At 44.1% G+C, this 23578-nt stretch overlaps 1 protein-coding gene across 4 annotated transcripts in view; it reads right to left on the reverse strand.

The window, feature by feature from the left end:
• POLK (DNA polymerase kappa) overlaps positions 1-23578 on the reverse strand; it is a 922939-nt gene that overhangs the window by 329220 nt on the left and 570141 nt on the right. For all 4 annotated transcript variants that reach the window (XR_013607050.1, XM_078675233.1, XM_078675231.1 and 1 more), the window contains one exon: positions 19118-19270. Coding sequence is in view for 3 of the 4 variants with exons in the window: in XM_078675231.1 (XP_078531357.1) it covers positions 19118-19270 (153 nt within the window). In the remaining variant the exon portion in view is untranslated. The remainder of the gene's footprint in view (positions 1-19117; positions 19271-23578) is intronic.

Genomic DNA, 23578 nt, shown 5'->3' on the forward strand with positions numbered 1-23578 from the left:
GCTGCCGCTACATCTCGCCGGACCCGCTGCGCGGGTCCCGCTTCGCGGTCAGCAGCGGCCAGCCAAGTTCTGCGAGGGGTGTTGCTGTTGCTGTAAGAACCCAACCGGCAGGGCTGCGAGCTCGTAGCGGGGGACTCCAAGGACCAGGAGCCCCCGCGCACCCGTCTCCACCTGGGCTGCTCTCCCTGCCGGCCCCACCCCCACCTGAACAGTTTAAAGAAGCGCCGCGCCTTTCTTCCACGGATTGCCTCTTTCACCGACCTGCTATTGATTTGACCAGCTGACCGCGGACCACAGCACTCCAGCGGGAGTTTCCAGTGCCTGCTGCTGCCGCTACATCTCGCCGGACCCGCTGCGCGGGTCCCGCTTCGCGGTCAGCAGCGGCCAGCCAAGTTCTGCGAGGGGTGTTGCTGTTGCTGTAAGAACCCAACCGGCAGGGCTGCGAGCTCGTAGCGGGGGACTCCAAGGACCAGGAGCCCCCGCGCGCCCGTCTCCACCTGGGCTGCTCTCCCTGCCGGCCCCACCCCCTCAGCCACCAATCACATACCTACAAAGGGAAACCTACATCCCCGCTGCGCGGGAGCGCGCGGGAGGGCGCCGGGAGAAGCCCGGGACAAGGGCGGGACCGTCTGTGGCCGTCAGTGGCCGAGGTAGGCTGGGCTGGGCCCGGTTATTTTCATCGAGTGTACTTTTTATTGAAGTATTTTATCCTTTCTCCTATTGGAAATACGCCTGACTGTCTGCAGAAGAAACTTTTTATCTATATTGACTGTCAGCTTTCACGGACTTTATTTTTTCGGGCAGTCTCTGCCACATCTCCAGGACTATTTTTATCATTGTGGTATATTGTATCATTATTTCTTGTTTATTCACTCATCCGGCGCAAATTCATCGTTACAATATAATTTTGTGATCATATTGTCGAAAAAGATGTTTAAGAAACTCCGTTCTGGAAGGGAAGTGGGTGGTATGTCTAGTGCAAATAATGAAACTATTCGCACTAGAAATAAATCGGTGAATAATCCCCCCCTTAAGGGTCAATGCCATTTGTATGAGCTTTGGGATTTGCCCTCTCCCAAGAACGGTAATCTCTCTTCTAAAAAAGCCTCTGGCGCCTTGGCCCAGGAGGACCATATGCAAACTAGTACATGCCTGCCGCTTTCTTCATCTCAGCTTGCACCACAACCACCTGTGCCAGTGGTGTCTTCTTCCCCTGTTTTCCTTGAAGGGAACGGGGAAAGTAAACTCACTTCCTTAGTACATGAGAGGAAATTTACGAATCCCCCACCTATGTCACAAACTACGTTGAAGGATAAGCTGGATGGCGATTTATCTGCATTACTTATTGATCATGAACTTTGCGGCCGGTATGTAGATATAGCAAAAATAGAGTCTCCGGCTCCTAATAAATCCCTAGGGGGTGCTACCCCATCTGGTTTAATGTTGTATAGTAGTACCCCCTCATTGAATGATCAGGATATGTCTGATTTGTTAGTTGCTTCCGGGACCCCGGGCCTTAATCTTTCTGGCATTTGTCGTCCAATGGAAGCATGTGAAAAACCTATTTCTGAATCCATGATTGCCTTGGAACAATTATTAGCCTCTATTTTATCTCTTTTGGGGAAATTTGTTGGCAATTCGGATTGTATTTTGGAATCCGTTACCCAAATACTGAAGACACTGTTACAAAAGTCACCGGACCTGAGGAATGTTCCCCCCATGTCCGAACATGGTCGGCCGAGGGGGGAAATAAACGTGGCTTCAGGGGAGCTTGGCATGAAAGCTGGGACATCGGTTCCTATACCACATACTGCGGCTATCCCCCTAACTGCAGTGCCGAACTGTATAAACAACTCAGTTCTTGTGATAATGGAGGATAATAAATCTATCTCTGATCCTAATGTGGTTCAAGACCTATTTCCCATCTTCATGTCGGAAAATAAAAAAGAATCTATTGATGTTAAAGATGAGGCTAAGGCAAAAAATGTGAAATTTAGAAGCAATAAGGGGAATAAAAGGAAACCAACTCGTAAATATAGGAAGAAAAGGCAGCGTCGGATAATCTTTCAAAATTCAGTCTCTGCACTTGAGAATGAAGTGGTTGATCTGGAGCCATCTTCCATATCTGGAAAGGCTGACATTGATATTGAACGGAATTTACCCATTAGTACCTTTTTTAAGGTAGAAAGTGCTTTGTGTCCCCCTAGGTCTTTGGAATCCATCTCTCAATTGGGGGGCCCTTCTATCAGTCTTCCTCCACCAATAATGACTGAAGTTTCAATTCAAAATTCAGCTGTGTCTCTTAATCCTCTGGCCTCTCCGTTCCGTGTAGCTTCAGGGAATGGAGACTGCCATTTCCCGGATCGTCCGTTAACAACTTTAAACACCCCACTTGAAACCCTAGTGTTAGACTTTTTACCTTTATTTGACGTTGACTTGCCCTTAAATAGAGCTTGGCTTCTTAAGCGGTTTAGTGAGATTGATACTCTGCATCACATCCAAACTAGGGACATTGAATTAGTCTCCCTGTTTGGTGAAGTCAAGGTAACGAGTATAAGGGTGAAATTTTATTCTCCTATTATTGTAAATTTGATTCTACAGGAAGCGGAGAACTTCCAACGTACAGGCATTGATATTCTCCCGATCTTTAACCTTGGCAATAAAAACCCGTTGTTCGGGGAGGTTTCTAGAAGGGAGGAACAAAATGGGGTAGCCTCTCCTCTTAGAGACCTGAAGATTTGGGTAGCTAAGGGAAAACGCTCGGTTTCTCAAGTGAAGCCACTTCCGCTGATTCAGAACTCCTCTCTGGTAGAGGACAACAATCGGTGGAACTGGCTGCACAGTGCCTTATCCACTAAATCAAAAGAGGATCCAAGATTGTTTCAGCATCTTTAACACCCCATTAAATATTATTTCCTGGAATGCTGCAGGGATTCACAGTAGCCCAGAGAAGTTTGAGTTGCTATTTTCCCTAGGAGCAAACGTGATCTGCCTTCAGGAAACGTGGTGTATTGATACGCTGAAGGTCTCTAAGGATTACTACGTTTTGGAAGTCCAAGCCGTCCCCTCTAAGAAAGGCCATGCCAGGGGAGGGATAGCTTGCCTATTATCTAATAAATTACAATGGAAATTCACCCATTACATGGATTCTAGTAAATTGTTCCATGCAATAACCATCGACAATCTGTTTATTAATGGGGTAAAGTCCCCTATTGTAATTGTGAATGTTTATATTCCTCCGGATGAGTGTTTTAATGCGATTTTAAAGATGGTATTTCGATACATTGTGCTAATTAAAAATGTCCCATCCCCTCCGGACATTTTGTTGGTAGGAGACCTGAACTGCAAAATTTCCAATTCTAGTCTGGATTTATTTAGGAATAAACTTAAAGAAGAGGCGTTTTTTGTCCCACAAGCTCTCTTCCCTGATAAATTAGTCACAAACAAAAGAGGGAAGATTTTGCTACATGAATTAGAGGCCGTCGATGGACTTATACTTAATGGGAGATTTCCGTCTGACGTGCCTGCAAAATTTACTCACAAGTCTCCGTTTGGGTCCTCCATCTTGGATTATGTTATTGCAGACTATGGTTTGTTTCCTTTGGTTCAGGACCTTAAGATAATATCTACTCCTTTGAGTGACCATAGTATACTGTTTGTTACTATTTCCTTAAAGCCTCTGACAATCGCACCTTGGTCTTTAAAGGGTGGTGATGTCGCTTGTCACGCCGCCTCGGGAAGGTGCCATTGGAATCCCTCCGCCATTAATGGGGTACAGGACTTTCTAGAGGATACCCTATTAACTTTAAATGAGTGGCATGGGAATGAAATAGCATATTTCGAAGAATTTGTACGTAATATTACATCTTATGCTAAGAAGAAAAATTTGCGACCTAGAAATAGGGTAGCGGTCCCGAGCATATTGCGTAGTCTGAATAAGGAAATAAACAAACTGGTTCGCAAACAATATCTTGATAGAGTTATGGATCGTGGTAAAGAAATATCAAGGCTCAAAAGAAAGAGAAGCAGACTTCGGTTGAAACTAAAAAAAGTAAGGGAGGACAATGTATGGATTAACCTGAGGGAATCGGTTGTCCATGGTAGGATCAGAGATTTCTGGTCAATAATTGGTAAGGGGTGTGGCTCTAGACTGGGCACCTCCCCTATCCCCATAGCAGAAGAGGACTGGATTTCCTATATCCGGGGTCTCTATGCAGGGAATGGGATTTTAAGTGATGATATTGACACTGGTGTTAATTTAGGCAATGATATTGCCATCAGTGTTACCCCTCTGGGTCTTACTAATTACCCCGTGGAGAAGGAAATTGAGTTAGCGATAAAAAGTATGCGGGTCTCCGGGGCAATGGGACCCGACGAACTCCCTATGACGGTCCTGAAGTCTGATCCTGTAAGGTGGAGTAAGATTCTGTTTCCCCTGTTTAAAGCATGTTTTAAGACGAAAATGGTCCCCGCTTCTTGGAGGGGAAGTATCCTGGTCCCTATTTTTAAAAAGGGAGTTAGGGATAGTCCCAGTAACTATCGTTTGATTGCTCTCCTCGACTCCATCGGAAAGGTGTTTGCGAAATGTCTACTAAAAGCCCTCTCCGGTTGGGTAGAGGAGAATAATATCCTGCCGTTAGAACAGACTGGCTTTCGTAGGGACCACGGTACGTTAGACAACCTTACTGCCCTGCATGTGGTTACTGATAAGTATGTTCAGGTGAGAGGTGGGGTGGTGTATGCTGCCTTTATTGATTTCTCCACAGCGTTCGATAAAGTGGACCGCGGAACGCTGTGGAGAAAATTGGCAGTGCTGGGTCTTCCATCCTACCTGTTGGAGTTAGTGCGGGCTCTACATACAGAGACCTGGTGTAGGGTCCTGATGGGGGGCGAAAGGGGCTTATCGGACATAATTCCTTCTGTGAATGGCCTTAAACAAGGCTGTTTGTTGGCCCCCCTCTTGTTTTCCCTGTACACGGTTGACCTACCCGCTGCCCTGTCTTCCAGTGAGGGTGTTGCTCCGATGGTTGGGGGGTCCCCTATATCTTGCCTGATGTACGCTGATGATGTCCTTATTCTGGATCTAACCCCTAAAGGACTCGCAAATCGGCTTAACACTCTTCATATGTTTGCTGTGGCTCATCATATGAAGATTAACATTGCTAAAAGTAAAGTTATGTGTATAGCTGGTACGAAGAGGTGTCGATCTGTTGATTTTGGTTGGTTTATCGGGGGCCAAAAACTTGAGGTTGTAAAGTCCTATACTTTTTTGGGGAAAATTGTTATGGCTAATTTGAGTGAGAAACTCCACATAGAGCATTGTACACGCAAAGCTATTGCCCATGGCAAAGGTTTAAAATCTTTGTACCATGCTACGGGGAAACGGCACTTTCCGATTTTATTGGAAGTGTACAGATCTAAAATCCCCGCAACAATCTTGTATGGTATTGAACTTATAGACGTGAAAAAGTGGGACTTTTGCCATAAGATAGAGGGGAAACTCTTAAGATCTCTTGCCTCTCTAAACACTGCGTGCTCTTTGGCCGCCTGTAGGCTCGATTTTGGCCTCAGGAGTAGCTGGGTACAGGGGCTATCGGCCCTTGTTAGATGGGTGGCCTGCCTTGCAAGAGCTGAGGCAGGGACAATGAGAGCTCTCCTCAAAAGTGAATTATTGGGTAATTTAAATGAGTTTTCTCAACTTGTTCGTAATTTCAGAAAAGCTGTAACCCTCCTAAAATTAGATGAAACTGCCTTGTTTTTGTATTCTTCTTCACATTTAAAACTTGTTTTAAAAGCAGCTTCATGGGATTTGTGTTTCCAGACGGATAAAAAAGTAATTTGTGGAAAAAGGAAGGTAGATCATCTCCTTGATTCCTATCTCTGGAAACTCCCACAACCCTATGTAATATGGAACCTACCACATGGTATTCGCAGATTTTGGTTTCTTTTACGCTATGATTTAGTACCGTTAAACCGACTATTGTCTAAATGGTATGGCTCCTCTCCTTTGTGTAATCTCTGCAAAGTAAATATCCAGGACTGTATGCATGTGTTGCTGATTTGCCCCGCGCTTCGTAAATTGCGCTTTAGATGGTTAAAAGTTATCTGTCTGGAGCTTGGCATTGTCACTTTCAACGATTTCCTGTTTGCACTTTATTGTCCGCCCAATGAAATGTTCTGCTTCTACATTTTTAACTTTTTTAAAGGGTTCTTAGCTATTTATTAATATGTCTACGGAGATGTATCTTGACTGTTCGATTTGTGTATTTTTTGTTTTATATGTCAGTCTCGTATTTACCTAGGAGGTTTGTAAGGATATATATTATAATTGTTGCGATGTAATTGTTGTTTGTTAATTCTGTACATTTTATGTGGCCCTCTTTTGAGAGCCAAAACATAATAAATAAAATTGAATTGCTGCACTAGTTTGTTCTCTGAAAAATAAACAGACGGATGCTGTCACTGGGCTTAATAAGGGGGCTAAGCAGAAAAAGAAACAGAAAGCCAAAGAGCAAACTGTAGCATATTCTAATGTTTCAAAGCTAGAAGATACTAGCGGCTGCTCTAGCAAACTTAGCCCTCTTCGAAAATGGGTTACCATTAAAGGGGATGTTAAAACTATTATATCGAGATTATCTGGGTCATCTCCTAGCAGTGACGTGCAATCATCTGTCAACATTAGCCCCGGCTTGGCCAATCAAATCGGTGCTACTTCTGGTGACTCTCCTCTGGGTGGCAGCATGGAAGTTAAGGGACTACAACCTTCTTCTCCAGCAGCCTCTGTTACTTCTATTAAAGAGGGAGACCAACGGGCTGCTACCACTACGGAGCCTTCCTTATCCACTATCCTCCAAGTGCTTTGCAAACAAAGAGCTGAGATCCAAAGCAGTTTCAACCAGGCTAGAACGGATAGCTGCTTGGTACAACAGGGTTTGTCAGAGGTTTCAGCTAAGGTCCCTGATCTCACACATGAAATAACAGAGCTACAACAGCGCCTGTCGAATGGTGAAGATACTGTGGCAGCAACAGCAAATAAAATTGAAATACATGAAACTCATCTCTCATCTCTTAAAAGCAAGGTTAAAGATCTTGAAAACAGACAACGTAGGAATAATTTACAACGTTTTGGTATTCTTGAAGAAAGAGAGGGGGCTGACCCTCAGGCCTCTATTGTCCAATTATTTCAAAAGTCATTTCCAGATCTTTCTGATTGGGAATGGATCCAACGGCCCAACAGACTTTCTTTGTTTCACAAGAAAGTAGACAACATCCCGGCCTATGATTATTTATTTTGGGAATTTCTTGCTTAGACAAGCTGTTTTCTTTCGAGCTCATCCAGGTATGACTAATTCATTTGCATTTTCTGTGAGGTCAGACCGCTGTAAGGAAACAATGGAACGACCCTGGAATTTATGTCAATTGATCGACCCTATGAAGGCAGCTGGTGCAATCAATCAATCAATCAACATTTGTAAAGTGCACTATTCACCTTTGAGGGTCTCCAGGTGCTGGCGTGGGGTGGCGCGGGGGTTAGCGGTGCTGCTACTGCTCGAACAGCCTGGTCTTGAAAAGTCTCCTGAAGGTCAGCAGGTCCTGGGTCTGCCGCAGATGGATGGGGAGGGTGTTCCATGTCTTGGCGGCGAGGTGGGAGAAAGATCTGCCACTTCAGATGCGGGGATGGTGGCGAGGGCGAGGTCAGCGGAGCGGAGCTGGCAGTTCGGGGTGTAGAAGGTGAGTCGTCTGTTGAGGTATGCTGGTCCGGCGCTGTGGAGTGCTTTGTGAGCGTGGGTGAGATGCTTGAAGGTGATCCTTTTGTTGACGGGGAGCCAGCGTAGTTCTCTCAGGTGGGGTGTGATGTGGCTGTGGCAGGGGATGTCGAGGATAAGGCGTGCAGAGGTGTTCTGTATGCGTTGTAGTCGATTCAGGAGTTTGGCCAATGGTTCTGCGTAGAGGGTGTTTCTGTAGTCCATCCTGCTGCTGACGAGGGCCTGGGTGACCGTCCTTCTGGTTTCTGTGGGGATCCATTTGTAGATTTTGCAGAGCATGCAGAGGGTGTTGAAGCAGGAGGATGAGACAGGGTTGACTTGCTGGGTCATGGATAGCGATGAGTCGAGGATGAACCCCAGATTGCGTGCGTGGTCGGCGGGCGTCGGTGTAGCTCCTATAGTGGCCGGCCGCCAGGAGTCGTTCCAGGCGGAGGGGGTGGAGCCGAGGATGAGGACCTCCGTCCTGTCTGAGTTCAGTTTCAGGCAGCTGTTCTTCATCCATTCGGTGACAGCCTTCATTCCTTCGTGGAGGTTGGCTTTGGGGTGGTGGGGTCCTTGGTGAGGGAGAGGATCAGCTGGGTGTCGTCGGCGTATGAAATGATGTTGAGGTTGTGCGATCTGGTTATGTGGGCGAGTGGTGCCATGTAGACGTTGAAGAGTGTCGGGTTGAGGGATGATCCTTGGGGTACGCCGCAGATAATCTTGGATGCTTTAGATCGGAATGGCGGGAGGAGGACACTCTGGGTTCTGCTGGTCAGGAAGGAGGTGGTCCATTCCAGGGCCTTGTCGCAGATCCCTGCATTGTGGAGGTGTGTGCGTAGGGTGTGGTGGCAGACAGTGTCGAAGGCGGCTGAGAGGTCCAGGAGGATGAGGGCCGCGGTTTCTTCGTTGTCCAGCAGGGACCTGATGTCGTCGGTGGAGGCGATGAGGGCAGTTTCGGTGCTGTGGTTGCTGCGGAACCCGGACTGAGACGGGTCCAGGATTTTGTTCTCCTCGAGGTAGCGGGTTAGTTGCCTGTTGACGATCTTCTCAATGACCTTCGCCGGGAACAGGAGTAGGGAGATGGGCCGGAAGTTCGAGAGGTCTTTTGGGTCTGACTTGGGTTTCTTGAGTAAGGCGTTGATCTCGGCGTGCTTCCAGCTCTCCATAAGGGTGGCTGTTTCGAAGGACATGTTGATGATCTTGCGGAGGTGGGGTGCGATGGTGGAGCTTGCTTTGATGAAAATGTGGTGCGGGCAGGGGTCTGACGGAGACCTGGAGTGGATGGTGTTCGTGAATTTGATGGTGTCGTCGTCGTTCACGTGGGACCAGGCGAGCAGGGTATTGGGGTGGATGGGGGGGCGGCAGGTCTGAGATGTCCATGGCTGTCGGGGGGGGGGCCTGGTTGTTGAAGCGGTCGTGGAGGTCTGCGATCTTGCGATGGAAGAAAGTGGCTACAGAGTCGCACAGGTCTTGCGATGGCGGGATGTCGTTGGTGTTGGAGCTGGGGTTGGAGAGTTCCTTCACGATGTTGAAGAGCTCTTTGCTGTTGTGTGCGTTGTTGTCGAGGTGTTCCTTGAAGGAGGTCCTTTTGGCAGTTCGGATGAATGATGGTATCTGCGGATGGCGCTCTTGTAGGCTGCATTGCTGTCCGGTGTCTGTTCGTGGTGCCACTTCTTCTCGAGCCTACGGCAGGTCTGCATAGATGCCTGGAGGTCGGCTGTGAACCAGGTGGCTTTTCTGTCTGTCTGTCTGTTTGAGGGTTTCTTGATCGGGGCGAGAGTGTTGGCACAGTCGTCGATCCATTGCCTGAGGTTGCAGTCGGCAGTGTCGGTGTAGGTGAGGTCAGTTGGTGGGTTTCGGGCGAGGGTGGTGATTAGCTGGTGTACGGTGACTTTGCTCCTACTGCGGAGAGGGGTCTGTTGTGTGTGGTGAGTTTCTGGAAGGTGAAGTGGATGCAGCAATGGTCAGTCCAGTGGAGTTCGGTGGTGTGGCTGAAGGTGACGTGGTTGCTTGCGTAGAAGATGTAGTCGAGCATGTGACCGGCGGTGTGGGTGGGTGTTGTGACGAGCTGTTTGAGTCAGAGGTTGGCGAGGTTGTCGATCAGGGTGGTGGAGTTACTGTCGGTGGGGTTCTCGAGGTGGAAGTTCAGGTCTCCAAGGAGGATGTAGTCCGTGGACGATAGTACTTGCGTGCTGACAAAGTCGGCGATGGAGCCGCTGAACTGTGGCCAGGGTCCGGGGGTCTGTAGACGAGAGTTCCTCTGAGGGTGGTGTTAGGGTCGATGTGGATCTGGAAGTGCAGGTGTTCTGCGGTGCTGAGGGAGTCATCGATACTGGTCGAGATCCTGAGGGTGTTTCTGTGGATGATGGCAATTACTCCTCCTACTCCGTTGGTGCGGTCCCTGCGGGTGATTTTGTAGCCGTTCGGGATGGCTATGGCAATGTCGGGTGCCGAGGAGGGGTTCATCCAGGTCTCTGTCAGGAAGGCGACGTCTGGGGAGGATGTGTTGAGTAGGTCCCAGAGCTCGATGGCGTGCTCGCGGGCGGAGCAGGTGTTGAGTAGTATGCATCTAAGCTGGTTGCGTCCTGTCCCGGCGGGTGAGTTGGCGGTTCGGTAGCAGGTGAAGCTGCAGCTCCGGCAGGAGAAGGGTCCTTGGGTGCGCTTCGGGGTGGCTAGGAAGCAGGTGTGTGATCGGCCAGCGGTGAGTGCGTGGAGGGTGCTGGCGTCATAGTGGCGGTGGTTGTCGTGGATTTTGCGGGGGCCATGGGGTCTGGTGCTGGGTGCAGTCAGGCGCGGACGGGCGCAGACTGGCTTGCCTTTGGCGTGCCTTCGGCCGCCATAAGAAGGGGAGGTGGGAGGGAGGAGCAGCTGGGATGCGGGTGCGGGACGAATGGGTGAGCGGGGGTAGGGACGCAGTGGCAGGAAGGGGAGAGCGGAAATGGGCAGGATGAACAGAAAGCCAAACGGGCACAGTAATACAGTACAAAAGAAATACAATGAATACAACAGCGGACCCAGAATACAAGAACTAAAAACAGAAGGCAGACAGGCAAAAGGGGCAGAGCGAGCACACAGATACCTGTGGCTCACCACTGGGCTTCAAACTCATGGCAGCAGCAGCGAGCAGGGACACGGGCACACAGGTGGTGCTGTGCGGCGTGGAGAGCGACCTGCCTGGAACAGGGTTGGGGTCACTCTACTCACCGAGCAGCGGCCGCCATAAGAAGGGGAGGTAGGAGAGAGGAGCAGCCGTGAGCGGGACGACTGGGTGAGCGGGGGCGGGGACGCAGAGCTGGGAAGGGGAGAGAGGAAACGGGCTGAATGAACAGAAAGTAAAATGGGCACAGTAATACAGTACAAAAGAAATACAATGAATACAACAGCTGACGCAGAATTCAGGAACCAAAAACAGAAGGCATGCAGGCAAAAGGGGCAGAGCGAGCACCCAGATACCTACGGCTCACCACTGGGCCTCGAACTCACGGCAGCAGCAGCGAGCAGGAACACGGGCACACAGGTGTTGCCGTGCTGCTTGGGGAGCGACCTGCCTGGAACTGGGTCAAGGGTCGCACAAGTGTTCCTTCAAGAGCCAGCAAGACAAAGTTACACGTGGGTGGACACACTTGGATGTTCTATACAGCCACTGAGGCCCAGCAAACTCTCAATTCTTGGAATTCTTCGGCGAAACCGGCCTCCTAAAAACTTAGCATATACCTAGATGGCCCTTCTTTGGTGATCTCAACTCCTTTCTTTCTAATCTTATCCTCTGTTTCTTTTTTTGCATTCTTTTTTTTTTGGCTCAGTCAGGCTCTGCTTACTCTCTTTATGACTACAGTATACGATAATATATTTATGAACGGCTGCCTCTAGGGGATCTTCCTTTGTTTATTATAGGCCAATGTTAACATGTAGCGGGTAGCTTTCGAGGATGCACAGCTCTCGTTGGCTGTAGGGTTCATCGACAGCCTGGTCAGGGTGGTTCCTTCTCTAGGATAAAGGGTGGGGTGGGGTTGGGTAGGGAGGGTTTGGGTGTGGCTCTGAGTGGTTTGGGTAGTGGGGGTTAAGATAAAAATGTCAAAAGGAGTAAACAGTGGAATAATTTCTGATTTGAGCTTCACTTGATTATAAGTATGACACTGTTAATATGTATAGTTTAGGATTTTATCAAATTATGGTTGAAATAACTCTGTGTTTGCTTAAGGTCATTGAATGGACTTTAGGACTTTCTATAAAAATGCTGGAAGGAGTAATCATTGGTACAATTTTTGGCCTGAACTCTAACGCTTATAGCTACAGTATTGCTAGTATATAAAGCTTAGAAGCTTATACACTCCTGGCCGCAAAGTTTCCTTGTTTGCTTAGAAATTATGTTAAAGATAATGGGCAGAGATATGCTTTGTGGGCTCTAGGTTCTCATATGATTTATAAATGGGGCTAATTAAGTATCTATGTTGGAATGTTGCCGGATTAAATTCAGTGAACAAAAGTCAGATGGTACGGGCAGAACTTCAGAATTATAAACCCCATGTTGTTGCTCTGACCGAAACACATTTGGCATATAAGGACAGACATTTGCTAAAACAACTGGGTTATAAGACACTTGCTTGCGCTTCGCAGATGGTTTCTATTAGAGATGTTGCTATTTTAGTCGATAACCGGCTTGACTATACTCTGCTCAGAACTTCTTATGATAATCGAGGCAGATGGATAATTGTGCAGCTGCCTATTAATGGCCATAAGTTTGTACTATGTGCTCTCTATGGTCCAAATCTAGACGATCCATTTATTTCTGAGTCACCAACTTTGGACCTTTTTGAGTGGCATGGGGATTTGATAATTATGGGTGATTTTAATTGTACTATGAATCCACATGTAGATTCAACTAACCAAGGCTCTTCAATCAGAATGAGGAAGGGCAGGGCTGCTATTGTGTAAATGGCTCGATTGCATGATTTGAAAGATGCCTGGCGTCTATTCCATCCTTTAATACCTGGTTAGACTTATTATAGCATACCACATCAACAGTATTCAAGAATTGACATATTTGTTAGTAACTCTATCCTTAATGTAGTTAAATGTGAAGTCACTCTGTCCTAAGATATTTTCAGATCACAATCCGTTGATGCTGACACTTATATCCAACTCATCTAACAGACAAACACGTCAATATTCTTTCCCACGCTATCGGCTGACTGACACAGAGTACCAAACCTTTATGAAGGAGAGTATTAACAATTTTTTTATCTGACAACGAAGGCTCTGCCTCTCTTTTTTCTGTCTGGGACTCGCTTAAAGCCTGTATAAGAGGAGTCACTCAGCAGTATGTTTGGAGACAAAATCGTATTAAGAATCAGACAAGTGAAGAAACCAGAGAAGAAATTCGACAACTAGAAATCAGCACATGTGGATGAAATTAGACGTGGCAATATTCAAAAGACTGTAGCTCCAACATACTCTCAAACATACTTACTTCTAATTGAAAAACATGCTGCATTAGGACGTCCATAAAAGATAAAACGGCGGCTAATTACAATAAAAAATAGAGCTCTCCAATATGAGTATGGCGAACAAGTAGGTAAAGTGCTTGCACACCAACTCTCTGATAAAAGGGCGGGCGAGTAATAGAGAGCATAAGAGGACGTGGGAGACTACTTCATACACATTCAGAAGAGATATTAGAGCAATTTTTAGGCTTCTATCAGACACTCTATAGCAATCCTAACGTGATTGATGAAAGGAAATTTGTCGACTATATGGATAAATGTAGATTTTGTGAAACTGTTCATAGACTTGAAATAGATCAGACTCAAGATCTTAATATAGATATTACAGTTGACGAAATATCTGACACTACCGATGCACTCCCTTCCGGAAAAGCATCAGGAGAAGATAAAATACCCTTGGAATTTTATAATATATTTAAAACTAGCTTAACTCCTAATATGTCCCAGATTATGAATTATATTAGTGTGAAGGGGACGGTACCGAACTCGTGGGATATGACAAATATTGTCTTCTTTCTGAAAAAGAATAAGCCGAGAGAAGAATGTGGGTCATATTGCCCGATTTCATTAATAAAAGCAGAGGCAAAAATTTACGCAAAAATATTGCCGATGCAACTTGCACCTTGCATGTCACAATTAGTCTCTGACCAGCAACATGGATTTATACCTGGTAGGGATACAACTTCGCACGTGAATACAGCTCTAGTTGCTTTTGATGCTGCTTCTAAACTTAATGAGGACTTAGGGATGATCATGCTTGATGCTGAGAAAGCATTCAATCGTGTAATGTCGGATTGCCTCTGGGCTATACTTTCGGTATATAATATTCATTGTCACTTTTATGACTGGATTCGAGCTTTATATAAAAGCCCAGCAGCAAAATTAATTTACTTAAATTATCAGTCTGTTCCTTTCTCTATATTGAGGGGTATTCGGCAAGGGTGCTCTTTATCACCTCTATTATTTGCTTTATATATAGAGCCGTTTATTAGATCATTAATTATTAACCCCCATATTCCGTCAGTTTTATTAGGCTCTGAAGAATTAAGAGTGACGACTGATGCTGACGACATTGCCATTTTTCTGCGGATCCAGCCAGGGCCATGGAGGATCTCCAAATTGAAGCTAGTGCATTTGGGGACTTTTCTGGATATAATTTAAATGTCAACCCATTTATTCTGAACTTTCAGGCAGATAGGGCGATAACCGGGATCGTCACATCAGCAATTTATCTAGGAGTGCAGATTACCGCATACTTGGGACAGGTCATGAGACTCTTTATTTAAATCTATGGTTTCTAAAATGAAGGAATGGCATAAACTGTCTATTAGTATTTTAGGGCGTTGTAATATTGTCAAAACGATTGTTTTGCCCAAATTCCTTTATTTATTTAGGGCAATACCGTTGCGTGTCCCAAACTATTTTTTTTTAACTGGAGGGGGCTATTAGCAGCTTTATATGGAGCTATAAACAACCGAGACGTGCTATAAAGTTTTTAAAACTACCCTACAGATATGGAGGATTTCAATTACCGTATTTTCTGGCGTATAAGATGACTTTTGAACCCCTGAAAATGTTTTGGAAAGTCGGGGGTCGTCTTATACGCCAGATGCCAAATTAGACCGTTTGTTTTTATGGGTTTTTCAATAGCGCGGACTACTCCTGAAGGTGTCAGACTGCTTCTGCATCAGAACACGTGGGTTTTTTTCCATTCCACAAGGCATTGTTTGGCGAGGGACTGATCGGTAGTGATCACTTGCTCGTGATAGCTCCATTCAGAGAGACTCGCAGCAACTGTGCATCTAACTTAGATACCATACAGCCATGGCTGCAGGGCACTTTAGTAAATTAAAGGACATGCCAAGTAGCGATCAGGTTTCGTGCTAAGAGGCACTTCAGTAAATAAAAAGACATACCAAGTAGCAATCAGGTTTCGTGCTAAGAGCCAGATCGAGTATTCACAATCACAAGTAGTGTGGACGTACTTACGGTACCTCTAAGTCATGGAATGCAAGGAGCCTTGTCACAACTAGAGATGTGCGACCACACACATCCTCGGATTAGAAAACAAAACTATGCCACGGCCCCAACAAAATCAGCGAGGGGCTGATCTTGGATGCGAGTTCGAGCTGCACCATTTCCCGCCCACGCTTCTGACCCAGCCGGGGGGGGCTCTAATCCGCCGTCCGTGCCCAGTGCCAGAGCTCCCCCTCCCCTCGCACCGCGGGGGCTGGGGGGATATTGGAACGTCACTATGCTTGCTATGTTAGGTACCGGTATATTCATTTGGTATCAATACTGTTACTGTAAAGCGCTCTGACACAAACGGGTAAAGTCGCATACCGTACGGTAAACCTTTTAGAGCCTAACCGTATTAGACACTCACGGTACCTAGATTTCTATTTCTAGCTTTTACCAACACAAGCCGAAGCCGTATAAGCCGTATAAGACACTCTAAACTAAAGACTCTAAAGATGGCAGCCGGGGATACCGAGAAGCTTCCACAGGCTTCCACAGGCGTTTCTGTAGGCACAACTACCGTATTAACATTTCACAGTGGAGCGGAACCGTTTATTTCATAAACCCAAACAAGGAAGTGGGGGTAGTCTTATACGGCGAGTATAGCACAAAACCTAAATTTTATCAAGCAAAGTAGGGGGTCGTCTTATACGCCGGGTCGTCTTATACGCCGGAAAATACGGTACCCGATTTTAAACTATACTTTTGGGCCTCTTTTGTAGGGCGTCTCCGTGACCTCTTGTTCCTAATAGGCAACATTGCCGCTATAATCTTGCTGTTGGTAATGATATACTATGTTATTGTACAGGATTAACAACCCAAATTATTTTAAAAGACTAAGGTTTAAGACCTTGAGGGACATAGTGTACATATGGCGGGATGTCACAGCTAAGTGTACCTAAGTGTACCTTGCCTTTGATGCACCTTAGTATGCCATTATGGAGCAATCCGATGCTTCCGGAAATTTTTCATGATACTCAAGCCAAATCCTGGAATACATATGGCATTAGCGAACTCAGTCACTTATATAATGCCACTGGTTTTCGTACGTTTCTAGATCTTCAGAAGACATTTGGTATCTCTAGGAATATGTTCTATAAATACTTACAGATTAGAGACTGCTTATGGGGGCGTAGAGAAATAAGACATCAGACAGGATCAGATATATTGACTTACCTACACCTAGGGGGAAAATGTACTATTAGTAAGGCTTACCAACTATTCTCTCAAATATGAGAGAATGACAGTCTTAAAATAACATCTAAATGGAGGGAGATACTGAGGCAGGATGTAGGTCCTGGAGATATAGAAGAATCATTAGAGAGCTTAGACACTACGATATACTCTATTAATTTAAATTTGCAACAGCTCAAAACTGGATATATGCTCCATTATACCCCAGAACGAATAGTTAAATGGATAGAACCCAATGGTATAAATATGAATGACAAATGTAAATGTGCTAAGTGTGGATTGGTTGCAGCTGACATCCTGCACATGTTTATTACTTGTCCAGGTCTGACTGGTTTTTGGAAGAATATCTTCTGTATAATACCCAATCGTTTAAAAAAATAACATAGACTTAACGGATAAAGAACTGATACTGGGCAATAAGCCAGATGTAGCTCTGGGACTAAGATCTTTTATATCGATCATTATAGCATTGCCCGCGCATGGATATCCAAACTCACACCCAGAGCGTACGAATGGTGGGCAATACTAAGAGATCTTTGAAAGGGAGATGTCTATAGCCAAAAGTAGAGGAAATAAGTTTTATCGAATTTGGAGGCCTATGCTAAATTAGACTAAAGCAGGATTGTAATTATTTTGAATATTAGCAAAACATTGTACTTCTTTTCTTTTCCACCTTTCTCTTCTTGTGTGTATTTCTCATATGTTTATTTGTTCAAAGTATTTTGATTTGTTTGGATCGGTATTCCTTTTGATGCCTGTAATGCAACTGTCGGGATCATGTTCGCGCTATATAAAACGTTATAAATAAAATTATGACTTTCTTAGAAGCTCTGAATTCTTTTGTCCTTTAGGTTTACTCCTTACGATAAATTTAAAAAAAGTTCTTGTCACTTCAGTTGCTCCTGCATATGCCTCCCCATATCCATGAAGATCAAAACAGATTTATCCCGTTCCGGAACACCTCATTTAATCTGCAGAGGCTATATTCCATACTGTAGCACCAAAGGGGTTGTTGATAGACCTGGAAAAGGCCTTCGACACGGTACAGTGGGAGTATTTGTTTGAGGTTATGGAGAGAATGGGCCTTGTGAACGGTGGGTAAAACTACTATACGAAAACGCAACGGTGCAAGTTAAGACTGGTAGAATAGTGTCCCCACAATATGGGATTTTTCGTGGCACCAGGTAGGATTGTCCTCTATACCTGCTTTCATTTACCCTGGATATGAAGCCCATAGCTAAGTTGTTTTGACAGCGGAGAGTGGGTATGGGACTGACTGTGAGAGGACGAGAACATTTTATTTCCCTATATGCCGACGATCTCCTGCTTTACCTGCCAAATGCCACTATGGCTTCTAGAAAGGCACTTGTTCTCATGGGGGAATTTGAACACATCTCTGAATTGAGAGTCAACAAAACCAAGACTCATCTGCTCCCGGTATCCCTGAACCCTTCCTGTCCCCCAGAGCTCTCTGTAGATCTTAACTTGGCTCAGACCCCTTTCCGATATCTGGGGATACAGACCTTCCACTCACTTGAAGACCTAAGAGATGGTAACCACTGGAAGGCGCTCAGATCTCCTAGATCCTACATTCCTTTCTGGCGCTCGCTACAGCTACCGATCATGGCCAGAGTCTCCCTGTCCAAAATGCTCATGTTACCACAGTTGCTATATTTTTATATCAACCTACCAGTGACTGTGCCTTTCTGCTGGTTCCGCAAGCTAGATACCAGCCAGAACGTAGCAAACCCCATACCATGTATGGGGTTTGCTACGTTAGCTTACATATGAGCCATTGAAGACAAGCATTGTATACTCGCAGCATTGCTACTTTCTTTGTAATTTGAAACAACAAATAAAGAGATTTGAACCATAAAGATAAATGCAATTCCTCCTCCTCAGCGAGCAAGATAGTTAGGATGTACAATTTAAAGTCCTTGCTGAATTGCCACTACTGTATTTGGGTTAGATGACTCAAAAGCAAGGCCTTGCTAAGGAAGCACAGGTTACAATTATTATCCAATGTATTATTCTTCATTTCCTTAACCTGAAGTGCTTCATTAATCAATACAACTCTTTTTTTGTTAAAGGAATAGCTGCTTCTTCCTTCACAGGTGCCTACTGTAACCCGGCTCCATAATGTAACTACCTAAATGTTCTGTGGGTTCTCTACGCATTTCTTTTCTATATGGATCTCATCATATCAGAAAATACATGCCACTGTTGAGAGATATTCAATACTTTCTTATGTTCACCAAATTGCCAAGAAGTGCCCTGAAATGGCAAGTTTAGTACTATATACTCCATATCCTATACCATTAACGTGATAAAATAAATTAGACTGCCTTTATGCCACCCCAGATGGCACGGATCTAGTTAGAAATGCCTTGTATATGGTTCCAATTCAGCTATGGTGTAGCTTCAAATCTTTCCCTGATGAGAATCTGCAAGATAATTCTATAGCGAATAGTTTTGGGTATACAATGCAGCTTTCAATCCCAAATCCAAAACTTCCTCTATAGAATTTGACCATAGTTTAGAATTGTTGATGCACATCACGAAGCCTGAGAAACCAATCACTAAGTAATCATAACCAGTTAAAATGTCCACAAGACCTCTAGGTTTAGGAAACCAAACCCACTTCCCACTTACCAACATACTCATAGAGCCCACAGCCATAGGTGTATTGCGGAGTTCTGGATTATCTCTCATTTCTACAGCTGCATAAAATGCATCCATGTCAATATGTACTATAATACGGCTTAAGTTGCGACTCTGATCCAATTCCGCAGCAAGTTTGTTAACCTATAAAAAGTAACACATTGTTAAATGAAAGCAAACAAAAGTTGTATAATTTCGATTTATATTTGCATTTTTATAAAGTACACTCGGCCACATGGTATCAACATGCTTTACAATGGGTTATACAGACGAATGTGACAGAATGATCATCTAAACATTTCTTTTCAAATTTGACTTGTGCAGTTCTAAAAAGACTGGCTTATTTCAATATTCGAGTTCTTAAAAATATATGTGAGAAACAACACAGTACAAGCATTGTTGGTATAGGTTTCTGCAGTATGAACAAGGAGTACTGTACATCATGATTTGCAAGGCTAAGATCCTTCAGCAACTTGAGAGAATGGCCATGGCGCATGGAAAACTGTGCCACTGCAGAAGAAACAATACAGAGGCCAGAGGATGCATGAAGAAATATACAAAGATATGGAGCCCCAGGTGGCAACACTCTAATAATGGGTATGATGGGCATTAGTTGACCTGATTTGGATTATAATATTGGGGGAGGTCCTCTCGTTGACGCAGTGTGAACATTTTAGTTGCATTTACATAACTGATGTGTTTTATGCCTAAGGTTATATCATTGTAACCTTTAAACTCAATAAAACGATTTTTAAATAAGAAACATTCAGTACCTAAACAGAGTGCAAGTTTGAACTAACTTGTTGAACTCCTTAAATAGTGCTAGAAACAAAATGAACACATAAAAAGCAAATGGTACTAAAACGTCTGAGGAACGAAAAGTCTGAGCAAATACTTTTTCATGTTTTAGAAATATGGGCAAGAGTAAGAGTTTGTAAGAGCAGGAAATGTGATACTAATGGCAATGAATGAGAGTACTACTGCTACTTGGGTATTGTTATCGTTAACTACGACTTGTACTGGGCAAAATCTTTTAATGAACATGGATGTGTAGTGCCTTACAACAGTAAGTGCGACAATTCAGTCATACATTTTTTGATTTGTTATGTATGCTTCTGATGGTATGTTAATTATGGACTTTAGTGACTTACGCCTACTTTCCTAACCTCTAGTGTTCCATACACTGCTAATGGTTACAATTTTTCAAACAAATTCCATTCCCTTACTTCAGGAAAAGCATTAGTTCCATCATTGCATGCCCCCTTGCCTAATTTCCCACAAACATCTTGGAAACAAAATATAAAAAACGTTTTCTACAATGGAAGTAGTACATATGTAGTGAATCTATTTCCAAACGTATGTGAATACCCAAAGGTTAAGGGAGCCCAAAAAATAATTGCGATAGTCCTCTAAATGTTCCCTTCAATTTGAAATTTAGTTCTACAAATTAAGTCTGGTTCACTTAAGTTACAATCTAAACCTTTTATTTTCAATTGTTTGTGGCAATGGATATGTTATCATACGCATTAAGGAATTAACCACGATACATTTGTACAGGAAAAAGGTTATTGATGGTATATACAGTGACATGTTCCTGCGTGACATAGCTGGTATAATGCACAAAGCATAATATAGGCATCCAAGCAAGTTGTATCAGCCCTCCACCACACTAAACTACACCAGTTGAATATTTCATTTAATAGTCCCTGTCGCACACCATCCTTGACATATCTGCATGGTTCAGCAAGCATGGACCTAGTGGTCCCCAAACATCCCTGGGGCGGGATGTCAGGGAAGCATGGAAGAGTGCACCTATGACAACTTATTAACCATTAAAAAGTCTTTGAGTCAATCCTCGAAGCAAGGGGGGTCCTTCACTTCCCCCCTTCATGGACACTTTCTGCTCACTCACCAGCTTAGCTATTGCCACCAACCTCCGATATGATTTTGCAATGGTGTTTACATATCCAGGAGGTCAACTCCTGTCTTCAATTACTTACAAACAGTAAGAGTCGACTGAAGGGCAATGCCACGACAGATGTATAACATCTGCATCAGGGTGTCAGCTGCATGAGTTGTCACACATTCCGAATCGGAGCATATTAGCAGGAGTATAGTATACTCTGTGTGTATATTTAAAGTCTATAAGCCTATGACTCCTGTTCGGACAAAAAGGGTTTGGTTTTCTGGACACAGTACACCCAGTGACCTTCCACGATCGGCTATCCTAGGTCTTGTGACCATCTGTGTTTATCCGAGTCTGTCTCTTATACCAAAGGCCAGGGCTGAAGTGATGTGATGCTGAACAAAAAGCAGAGAAGGAAATGGCAAAATCGGTGGGTATTTTGACGCAGAATTTCCTGAATTTTAAATTTGTCTCTAACTATGAGGATACCATTGATGAAATTGCTCCCCCCTTGGCACGTAAACTTGTTTTACAATTCCGTTATAAGAGCTTACCTACTTAATTGTTTTTTAACCAGTGGCACTGTAATGATTTTACGGACAATCTTTGTCCATTTTGCAAAGCCAGTTCGGAATCTTTTGTGCATCTGCTATTTTTTTGTCCTATTTATAAAATCTTGAGGGGAAAGTGGATAGTTCCATTGTGCAGATTGGGTGGTGCTGGCAACTACCTTGAGGTGATGAAAATTTTGTTTACTGACACATGCAGGGTAATAGTATTTGGCTTGGCCAAATGCTGCCATTCACTATGGATCAAGCTTTACAAATGTATTGTATGAATTACCCTTTCCCTCACTATTATTTTTAATTGTATTTTATGGCAGTCATGTGGTTTTTAAAAATGCTGTTTATATTATTCTTAACTAGTTTTGTCCTGTGCACTTTTTAAGATCCTCGAGATCGAAATAAAGTTATATATATGATATGGTATGTGCCCTACACCCATTTCGCTCATCACTGTCTTATACATTAAGGGTATTAATGTCATCGGGCAAGGATATGACAAGATCAAAGCAAGGAGCTTCCAGGGAGATGTGTACAAGGTCCTTGATGCACACTTCAGTCTCTAGTACGTTCACATATCTTATCCAGTACTTGGCTTACCATCTACTCATTTAGTGTCTCGGGAAGCCTTCGTTTTCCTTGAAATAGTTTGAATTCCAATCCATTGCTTAGGCTAACCATCATCCATTTTTCCTGATTTACTTGTCCTGTCTCCAAGTTGCAGCTACCTTCTTATTTTTTAAGTGCTGCTTTCCCTTTCCCTTACTGTTGCTCTTAGGCTTGTCCCGTTTAAGGTCTCTCAGATAAGTGGACACTCTTAAGTAAATCATCCCTTCAACCCCCACAGTCCTGCAGAAAGTGAAAAAAATCTCATCAGCGGACTGATATCTCTGCCACTCTAATATCCTTTCTATCTCTGAACCCCTTGATCCTCCTCTTTTCTGATATTAATCTTGCGAAATCCTGTCTTTGTTTTTGGGTCAGCCCATTTTGATCTCTGTGTATCCTGTTTCTTCTTTTGGGAATTTGATAATTTTTTCATTTAGATTTTAATTGGGAAATTTGGTGATTTGATCCCTAGATCGTCCCTTCCCACAAACTTAGTTGAGCGATTATTTTTGCCAATTCTGCTTCTTTCTGAACCTACGAAGTAGCTGCATGCATTTAGAATATCCACCAAATCACAGCATCGATATTTGTGCCACCAAGAGCAATCTCTGTAGCATAATCAAAATGATCCATAAATGTCATGTCTGGATCTACTGCACGAGAATCACCCATGCTCTTCTGGGATCTGTCCAAGCATTCCCTACAATTACCTTTTCAAATGAATACCAAAACTGACATTGTTAAGAATTAGATCCCATCCACAATGGAAGGTGCATATTCTTTATTTAGTGCTGTCTTACAGTGGTAAAAAGGGAATATTGCTTCAAATTGATGTGCTTTCCTGGAAATTCAGTTTAAATTTTTATTCCACATAGTGGGCAATGGCCCATTGTTGCACTGATAGTCTGTGGGACCATAGCAAGATTAGACTTCTGAGCTGCAATGATTACCTCAGTATCTCGCCGTTGCAACACATTACTTAAGCTGCTGATAAATCGCTATCACTTTTCTTAACATTAACTTTACTATATATGTATTGCAATTCACCATGTACCCCTTACACTTCTTTTAATCATATCAAGGGTACCTGTAAATAAAAAGAAAACCTTTAGGTTTACCCTAAAAAAAAATTATGTTACACCTGGACCCCTGCTATTGTCTTTATCAAAAACATCACAACCACTCCCTAGAAGGTTGAGTCCACCAGAGTGGCACTGTCTTACTTTTGTGTGCGGAAGTCACCAATGGCGATGAATGCCAGGATATGTTGTGGGTAAGGCAACTTCAATGTTGTGTTTGAACGTATCAACTGACCATTTGTAGATAAATATACAGTAAAAGAATTCGCAACACGAGTACCTTTTTGTGATACAT

This window comes from Lissotriton helveticus, chromosome 2_1 (genome assembly GCF_964261635.1).
Source record: "Lissotriton helveticus chromosome 2_1, aLisHel1.1, whole genome shotgun sequence".
Lineage (NCBI taxonomy): Eukaryota > Metazoa > Chordata > Amphibia > Caudata > Salamandridae > Lissotriton > Lissotriton helveticus.